The 10133-nt window shown below is 43.2% G+C and overlaps 1 protein-coding gene across 1 annotated transcript in view; it reads left to right on the top strand.

Moving 5' to 3' along the window:
• The window catches only part of TXNDC12 (thioredoxin domain containing 12), a 31923-nt gene continuing 22057 nt past the window's right edge, over positions 268-10133 (top strand). The window contains exon 1 of the mRNA XM_005678426.3: positions 268-731. Within this exon, the coding sequence (XP_005678483.1) occupies positions 635-731 (97 nt within the window). The 5' untranslated portion in view covers positions 268-634. The remainder of the gene's footprint in view (positions 732-10133) is intronic.

The following is a 10133-nucleotide window of genomic DNA, read 5'->3' as shown; positions in this document are numbered from 1 at the left end:
AGGGGCATTCTTGCAGGCACGAGACCATGCACCGCAAAACAGATTTGGCAGACGTGTGCCAGACCCGAGCAGTAACCTGAGAATGAAATCCGGTTGTCTGCCTTTTTTTTTTTTTTTTTTTTTTGCGGTGGGGAAAGGGGGACCCGGAGCCAATGGGCAACCGGCCCACTGTTGGGAGCCGCTGACTTCACCGATCAGTAATTTGCGTAGTGAATATTAAGTGCAGTGGTTCTTGAAGGGGAGGGGCTAGCTTGCTGGGGGACGCAACCAGCAACGGTTCTCCCGAGACTCCTCCCCACCCCCACTATCTCGGCCCATCTTTTTTTTCTCGGCCCTCGGACTAAACGTCCAGAACCCGGGGTGAAGCAAATAGCGCCCCAAAGCAACTCCCGCAACCTTCTACGTGATCTTCACCTTTAAACTCTCACTCCGTCCGAAACCGGACCTCGGAGGCGCCACCCACATCCGTCTAACATCACTTCCTTCAGGGTTAGGAGGAAAAAAAAAAAAAAAAAAAAAATCTGGGAACGCGAGCGGCTGGGCTGATCCGCGCTTGGGAAACCGCACGGACCTTCTCCTAGGACTTCGTCGGCCCTACGTCTGCTCAGCTCAGTGGCTCCGCGCGTCTACCATCATGGAGCTATGGCCTCGTCTCGGGGCCACCTGTTTGCTGGGCTTCAGTTTCCTGCTCCTCGTCACCTCTTCTGAAGGACCTAATGGGCTTGGAAAGGGTCAGACTGCATTCTTTTCTTAATCTTTACTTATCCTGGGCCCTAGCCCAGTACAGCCCTCTTCTTGTCCTAACACGATTGCCTACCCGTTCTGTCTCTTTGGCCACGCTAGATTTCTTTGTATCCTCTCCAACTGCTCCTGGAGTTTGGGGTAAGGAGTAGTGGTCTGGGGAATGTTGAGATGGGGAAGTTTTAGTTGAGGCCTCCCTAAATTCTTGGGTTGGGATAAGAAATGGCCTTTATATTTCGAAAAACATGGTAGGTCCTCAGGTAGGTCCTCAGGCACTGTTACCTTCCCTCCTGGGAGAAATAGGACCTTTGGGGACCTGCGTATTTAGACCTTTGCCCTGGGTCTGAAGATTTCCCTCCTCACCTCTTCCCTTAAGAGCTAGGTTACTGCCTCCTTACCTTGTAGGGAACAGCACCTGCATCCCAGGGAGCAGTGACTGATGCCAAAGGAAGGGCTGGATGAAGGGTCGCAGGTCTGATGTTAGACGGTCCTCAACCGTTGTCCTTGGTGTGGTTCAGTCAGTGTGTCTGAAGAAACTGATTTTTTTTGAAGGGTGAGGGGACAGTCGTTATGAATGGAGAACAAGAGGTGTGACCCCCCTACTCCATCCATCCCATCGTCTACATCTTTATTGGAACTCAGGGTTTATGCTTTTTCTAGGTGGTTGTGTGGTAGTGTGTATTTCCTTTCTCTTCCTTTTTTCTTTTGTTTTGTTTTTGTACTGACCTTACTGTATGAAATGTCTTTACTACAGCCCTGCTGTTCTAAATTGTGTTTTATCCTCCCTATTTGCACATTTATTGGTGGGTAATGAGATTGGGTGGACATTCAGTGCACCTGAATGCAGTCATTCCTTCATCCAGTAAATAATTTTTGATTACCTACCATATTCCAGGCATGATCCTAGGCACTAGGGATATAGGAGTGGACAGGACACACAAAGTTCCTGCTCTCATGAAGCTTGTGTTCAATTCAGAGAGACAGAGAGTTAGGTACATGAACAAATTAATAGACAAGATAATTTCAGCTAGGGATGAGTTCTGGGAAGAAAATGAAACTGATGGAGTAGGAAGACTGAGAAAGGATGAGGGAGCTGACATTACTTGAGCTAGGAAGATCAGGGGAGGCTTCTCTGAGAAGGTGATATGTGGGTTTCCATCTCAGTGATGAAACCACAGGGAACTGTTGGGCCAAAATGTTTTATGTACTTACAGTCCCATTTTAAAGCAGATTACTGTAAAATTCATGTAAAATTATGAATACTGAAGGAGACATTAGCGTGTAGTGTTAGGAGTGGGTTTAGATTTGAGTTTTAATTTACTCTGCCAGAACCAGTTGAGAGACCTAGCTGCTGCTAAGTCGCTAAGTCACTTCAGTTGTGTCCAACTCTGCGACCCTATAGATGGCAGCCCACCAGGCTCCCCTGTCCCTGGGATCCTCTAGGTAAGAATATTGGAGTGGCTTGCCATTTCCTTCTCCAGTGCATGAAAGTGAAAAGTCAAAGTGAAGTCCCTCAGTTGTGTCCAACTCCTAGCAACCCCATGGACTGCAGCCTACCAGGCTTCTCTGTCCATGGGATTTGCCAGGCAAGAATACTGGAGTGGGTTGCCATTGCCTTCTGAGAGACCTAGGACAAGTTGCTAAAACTTCTCAAAGCTCAATTCCTCATGTGCCAAAGGGGCATAATAACAGCTATCTCACACATGCAACAAATAATTACCCAGTTATTATTCAAGTTAACTGTGTTAGGGGTAGGCAATACCTTGGAGTCACATATTCAGCATTCTTTGTTAGGTGTTAAGCTCCATGTGGTTGATCCATTTACAATTGTTGCATAATAAACCACCCCAAGTTAAGTGGTGGAAAGAAATCATTCTATTATGCTCACGATTCTGTGGGCCAAAAAGTCAAACAGGGCACAGTGTATCCCTCGTGTATCCCTTGGTTCCGAGTCTGGGGCTTCAGCTGAGCTGATTACTTCCCCATGTGCTTTGTCTTCGTGGGCTAGTGTGAGCTTCCTCAGCGTATGACAGCTGGATTCCAGGAGTAAGCACCCTAAGAGAACAAGGTGAAAATACATGGCATTTTTGTCATCTAGCCATAAAAGTCACATAGCATCACTTCCAGTGTACTCCATAGGCCTGTTCAAGGGGAAGGGACATTAACTACCTCCTTTCCATCCCCCACAGGAGGAATGTTGAGGTCACATTGTAAAAAGAGCTTGTGGAATGGGAGATATTACTGCAATCATCTTTGGAAAGTATGGTCTACCCTAGTAAGTTAGGACTGTTTCTGTCTTATTTATGCTCAGGAATATTTGTTGAAAGAAGAAATGAATGGTATACATGATCGTTGGGATCCCTGTCTTTTTTCAGCTCATGGTCTGAAGACTATCAGCACAAATAAGCAGGCAATTACATGGCACTGTGTGATATGTACTGTCAGCAGGGGAATGGCAGGTAACTGTAGGAGCACATAGAAGGGCAACTTGGTGGGGAAGGGGCTGTGAGGATTAAATGAACAAACAAAAGGCACTTAGTATTGTGTTACAAACTTAGAAAGTATTTATTTAATGCTTTTTACTATATTTACCCAAGGAAAAATGTTGACTTGTTCCTGAAAGAAATTAATAAGATATCAAACTTTTTTGTTTGTTTTTTTTTTTTTTTTTATCTCCTGGGTATGGATTCTTGGAAAACAGATTATAGTTCACCCACCCCACCTCCCAGAAAAGTGCTACCCGGAGCAGTGATAAGTTAAGATTTCTTCCCAGAAGTTTAAGTAGATTTGACTCTTTCCAGATGATGGCCGATAGTTTGCAGAGAGGAAGTACAGTGATGTGGTGTGAACACTGGATAGAAATCAGGAGGCCTGAGTTTTAATCCTGGTCAGCCAGCTCTTGGCTTCCCTGGGGATCATTCATTAAATGAGAAAGTTGGAGTAGAAATGATTCCTAAGAGTCCTTCCAGCTCTAATATCTTAGAGTTCTAAAATAATCTCTGTGTGCTCAACATTTGGAATGTACCACCTGTGGGAAGAAGTGTAGTGATTAACATTTACTGTACATTTTGCTATATTCCAGGAACCGTTCTGTGTATTTTTCATGTATTGACTGGTTAAATCCTCATGATAACCCACTGAGGTAGTAAGGGATGTAATCATCATCCCCATTACACAGATGAAGAGCCTAAAATGGGATGCAGGGGTCACATAGCTAGTAAGTGGACCAGCTGAGATGGAGATTCTATAGCTTTTGTCCTCAACAGTACACCTCTCCTGCTCTGAGTGTAGAGACTCCTTTGAAGGAGAAAAGGGAAAGTTATCAATGGGGGTGGTTCATGCACTCTTCCTGCCTGAAACAGAAATGGATGACTTTGTCAAGTCTCTGAAATAACCATTTGGCATTGACACATATGGGGTGTTTACCTTCCATACTGTATCCTATTCACATTCACAACAAGCCTAAGAGACATATATTTTTGTTAGTCATATTTCACATACATGAAAACAGCAAGTGGCTGAATTAGGACTTGTTTGATGCATACAGACTTTATTTAGCCGTGTATTATTCTACCTCTCAGGTACAGTGTTCCCTGTTTCAGAGGCTTGGCTGTCAGTTCCGACACTTAACCTTTTGTTCTGTCAGCTGGGAGAGGGTGGGTAATACTTTTCTGATGTCCTTAGCTTACCCTCAGGAAAACAGTTTTTAGCCTGAAGGGCTTGGGAATTCTGATGTAAATCCTATGTTTGGAAACAGTCACTTTCTTTCCTCCCCCACCTTTTAAATTAATGTGTTAGGGAAGGAGCTGCTCATGTGGGAACTTTCAGCTCACTCTGCAGATAACTGGCATAAATAAAGTGGCTGTGCAGGTGATACTTGAGGAAGTTGGACTGTCTTCAGATGTTCCATGTTGGCATGGGTATGAGTGTGGGTGGTGTAGGGAGTAGGTAGCAACAAGGTAAGCACTGTGCCTTTTCGAGTTTTCAAGTTATTTTTGAAGGGAAACATAAGGACCCAGGTTTTCCAGACCTGAAGTCTGTATTTTCCTTCTGCTTTGGGAAAGCCATTTATTTATTCATTTATTCATGTTTATCTTTGCAGGAGAGTTAATGAGGTATGGTGAGTAAACTACAGACTCTGGAACTCCACCATGTAGGTTCTAATCCCAGCTTTGGCATTTACTAGCAAGCTATTTAACTTTACCTTCCTTGTCTGTAAAATGAAGACAGTTGCATTTCTACCTCATAAATGTAAGGATTAAATAATTTAATACATATAAAAGCATGAAAAACAATGCCAGGCATATAGTAAATGCCATATAAGTGTTAGTCATTACTAATATTATTATATTATCATAATCAGGGCTTCCCTATTAGCTCAGAACGTAAGGAATTGACCTGCAATGCGGGAGACCTGGGCTCAATTCCTTCGTCGGGAAGATCCCCTGGAAAAGGGAATGCCTACCCACTCCAGAATTCTTGCCTGAGAATTCCATGGACAGAGGAGCCTGGCAGGCTACAGTCCATGGGGCCACAGAGAGTTGGAATCAACTGAGCAGCTAACACACAGCACATTGTCATCATTATTCCATAGAGTAAGCACTCAAAACATCATGGTGGTGATTATTACTTATGAAAAATTCCAATTTACCTTTTAATATGAATTTTCAAAGAAATTTTTTACACATAGTGAACTGTTTCAAATTACACCTCTAGAATTACTCTTGGAAACAGTGCACTAAGGCAGCCAGGGAAGTGTTGGGCTCTGGGAAAGCATTTTAATTGGGAATCAGACTAAATTTTGGTTGTGGCTTCCTTTGTGGTCTCTGGTAGCCTCTTCCCTTTTCCAGGCCTTTGTAATGTGAGAGGATTGGACTGATCTGCAACTTTGTGCTGTCCAAAGAAGTAGTGATAGGCCCTTACCACTCAAATTTTAAATTAATTAAAATTAAACTTTAAAAATCCAGCTTCTGTGTTGCATTAGCCGTGTTTCAGGTACTCAGCAGTTTGTAGCTACCATATTGAACAGTGCAGATATAGAAATTTCCGTCATTGGAGAAAGATCAGTTAAACAGCACTGCCCCGGGTTTAATCACTAAGTTGTGTCCAACTCTTGCAACCCCATAGACTGCAGCATGCCAGGCTCCTCTGTCCATGGAATTCTCCAGGCAGGAATACTGAAGTGGGTTGCCATTTCCTTCTCCAGGGGCCTTCCAGACCCAGGGACTGAACTCGGGTCTCCTGCATGGCAGGCAGATTCTTCACTATCTGAGCCTCCAGGGAAGCCCCACTGCCCTAGGGTCTCTTAGCTATAACCTATGACTGTAGGCTTTGTCAGCTAGCTTCTGAGTAGTCCATGTTTATGGAGAAATTTTATTTTGCTTGATAGTAGTCTAGCTTGCCTAATTTTGTTTTGCCTGAGGTCTGTCCGGGATATAGTTTTCATTCATTTTGCTTCTGACTTTCACAAGTCCTTCTGTTCTAGGTGCTTTTGTAAACATCATAGAGGATTTTTTTTTTTAAACCAAAACCTGACAGTTTCTTTCTTTACCTTTACCTGACAAGTTTTGTTCACTTATATTTGTAGTGATTATTGACAGAGATGGTCTTTATTTCTCTCATCCAATTTTCTATCGCTACTGTTTTTTTCTGTTCTTTTCTCGCTTTCTTTGGGGGTTGAATATTTGCTGGTTCTTGTATTGCTTTATTGCCTTTATTTAATTTGAAAGTTGGCACCCTTCTTTTCTTTTAGTGGTTACTTCTGGAATTTTACTCACATATTTAATAACATAATCTAACATTAATATCTTAACCCCCCCTCCAATAGTTAGTGGGCCTTAGAGCATTCTAATTTCAATCACTTCCTCTTTCTTTATAAGCTGTGTTGTCCAATACTTCAGTTCTTTCTCTCTTTTTTTTTAACTATAAATTGAGCATTAAAATTTTTATACAAATGTATTTGGATATATCCACATGTTTACCAGTTAATTTGCTCACTGTTCCTTGTAGTTAGGCTTTATTCTGGAATCACTTCTTTCCCGAAACTTGCCCTTTAGTATCCTTTTAGTTTCTCTGGTTCTCTCCTAGAGGACTATCTCATATTTACCTTTGTCTCTTCAAAAGTAGTACTTTCTCCACAATCCTTGCCAGTCACCATGCTTCCTATTTAACAGAAGGTTGAAGGACTTGGAAGAGATCTGTCAAAAATTGTTACCTTGACTTTACTGATTTTACCCACCTTCTAGTACCAGTGTCCCTATGTTCTTCCTTTTCTGTCTTTACTAGATAAACTGTCAGTGCTCCTGGCAAAGGCTAGTCCCTTCACTTGAGTAGGAAATCCCATCTCCTTTCATCTACTCGATATTTTTGACTCTCCCTTTTAGTCCTGTGTCCTCAATTTTCCTGCCTTTATTAAATAAATCATTTCTATCAGCTTTCAACATCCTATCTTTTCCTCAATATTGAATACAAACCCTTCATGGACTCACAGCACCCTCTAGCAATTGCCCCTGCACAGCAAAATTCTTTGAGAGAGTTGTGTGTGCTTGTTCCCTAATTCTTCCCCTGGGCTGTCTTGATCTTGCTCTAATCATCTTTTCATTCTCACTCCTACTGAAACTGGGCTTGTCAAGGTCTGCATTGTTCAGTTCAGTTCAGTTCAGTTCAGTCGCTCAGTCGTGTCCGACTCTTTGCGACCCCATGAATCGCAGCACGCCAGGCCTCCCTGTCCATCACCACCTCCTGGAGTTCACTCAGACTCATGTCCATCGAGTTGGTGATGCCGTCCAGCCATCTCATCCTCTGTCGTCCCCTTCTCCTCCTGCCCCCAATCCCTCCTAGCGTCCAGGTCTTTTCCAATGAGTCAACTCTTCGCATGAGGTGGCCAAAGTACTGGAGTTTCAGCTTTAGCATTGTTCTCCGCTTGCTAAATCCCGAAGTTTCTGATTTAATAGGAGTACTGGAGTCAGTGGATCATCCTTCCTTCTTGAAACATCCTGGAAACACTTCTGGAATCCCATGTGCTGCTGGTGCCTGTTCTTTGTCACCAGCTGGTCTTTGGTTGCTTCTTTATCTCCCTTATCTAGTAGTGCTCCCGGGTTCCTGAACTCCTTCTTTATCTACACTCACTCCCTTGGTGATCCTGTTCACTCTTAAGCTTTAAATAACATCTGCATGCTGATAACTGTCCCTTGAATTCCAGCCTCAGATATTTAGTTGCTTATTCAGCATCTCTGTTTTGATGTCTAGTGAAGTGAAAGTGAAGTCACTCAGTCCTATCAGACTCTTTGCGAACCCATATATTGTAGCCCACCAGGCTCCTCTGTCCATGGGATGTTCCAGCCAGTAGTACTGGAGTCGGAGAAGGCATTGGCACCCCACTCCAGTACTCTTGCCTGGAACATCCCATGGACAGAGGAGCCTGGTGAGCTGCAGTTCATGGGGTCGCTAAGAGTCGGACACAACTGAGCAAGTTCACTTTCACTGTTCACTTTCATGCATTGGAGAAGGAAATGGCAACCCACTCCAGTGTTCTTGCCTGGAGAATTCCAGGGACAGACAAGCCTGGTGGGCTGCTGTCTATGGGGTCGTATACAGTCAGACACGACTGAAGCGACTTAGCAGCAGCAGCAGCACCAGCAGTACTGGAGTGGATTGCCATTTCCTTCTCCAGGGGATCTTCCCAACCCAGGGCTCGAACCCAGGTCTCCCGCATTGTAGACAGACGCTTTACCATCTGAGCCACCAGGGAAGTAAGCATCTCAAAATGAGTGTATCCATATCCAGGCACTTTAATGTTTCTTTCCAAAACTCACTCCACCTACTCTCTTCCCCATTTTTATTAATGACAACTCCAGTCTAGTTGCTCAGGCCAAAAAACCTTAGAGTCGTCATTAACTGCTCTTACCCTCTATCCAGGACAAGATCCTTTCGATTTTACCTTCAAAATATGTCCAGAATCTGATGGCATGTGCTTCCCCTACCATCACAGCTAGTCCAAACCACTGTTATCACATGCCTGAATTATTGCAGTAACCACTTTCCTAGTCTCCTTTGCTTTTGCCTTTTCTGTATTAGTTTACTAGGACTGCAATAACAAAGTAACACAAGCTGAGTGACTTAAACAACAGAAATTTGTTGTCTCATATTTCTAGAGAGTAGGAGTTTAAAGTCAAGCTTCTGGCAGTGTTGGTTCCTCCTGAAGGCTGAGGGAAGGATCTGTACCAGGCCTGTTAGAGATGGCTGTGTTCTCCGTGTGTATGTGTCTGTGTCCCCTCTCCCTTCTTTTAATAAAGATAGCAGTCATATTGGATGAGGCCCCACCCTGATGACCTCATTTTAACTGGATTACCTCTGTAAAGACCCTGTTTCCATATTAGGTCACAGTCTGAGGCACTGGGGATTTGAGACACACAGTTCAACACCCACTATAGTAACACCCACTATAATCTGTTTTCAGCACAGAAACCAGAGCAGTCTTGTTAAATTACAAATCACGTCATGTTACTACTTTGCTCAAAACCCTCTAAAAGTTTCTAGAAGCCAGAGTCTTTATAGAAGCCTATGAGGTCCTGTATTGCCTGCTCCTTCCCTTGCCTCATTGTCCTTACCTCCTTCTACTTTGAAGGACAGCATTTAGTGCTTTCGAGCAAGGAGTCTGGACCCTAAGTGCACAGGTTCAGATTCCAAATCTGACACTCATTAGCTGTGTGAACTGGGGAAAGTTATGTAAACTGTTTGCCTCAGTTTTCTCATCTATAAAATGGGGTTAGTGAGTACCTATCTCTAGGGTTGTTATGAGGATCTATATGGGTGAAGTACTTAAAATATTGCTTGGTATGTTAATGGCAAATACATAAGTCTTCAGTCCCAGACACTGTTCTAAATTCTTTGTTGTTGTTGTTGTTATATTCAATCATTTCTTTTAGTTTTTGTATTCCATGTATGAATGAAAACATAATATTTGTCTTTGACTTATTTCACTTAGCTTGATATCCTTCAGGTCTGTCCATATTGGTGCAAATAGCAAAATTTCATTCTTTCTTATGACTGAGGAGTATTTCATTGTGTATATGAATATACACACCATTTTGGGTTTTTTGGCCACACTATGTGGCTTGTGAATCTTAGTTCCCTGACCAGGGATTGAACACGGGCCACCACATGTGAAAGTCCCAAGTCCTAACCACTGGACCTCCAGCAGATTTCCCTATATATACCCATCTTTATCCATTTATCTGTTGATAGATACTTGGGTTATTTTCATATCTTAGCTATTGGAAGTAATGCTGCTGTCAACACTGTTCAGTTCAGTTCAGTCTCTCAGTCGTGTCTGACTCTTTGCGACCCCATGAATTGCAGCACGCCAGGCCTCCCTGTCCATCACCAACTCC

The sequence above is a fragment of the Capra hircus genome, chromosome 3 (assembly GCF_001704415.2).
Source record: "Capra hircus breed San Clemente chromosome 3, ASM170441v1, whole genome shotgun sequence".
Classification (NCBI taxonomy): Eukaryota; Metazoa; Chordata; class Mammalia; order Artiodactyla; family Bovidae; genus Capra; species Capra hircus.
Note: the sequence above shows the minus strand (reverse complement) of the source record. Positions and strands in the feature narration are given on the sequence as shown.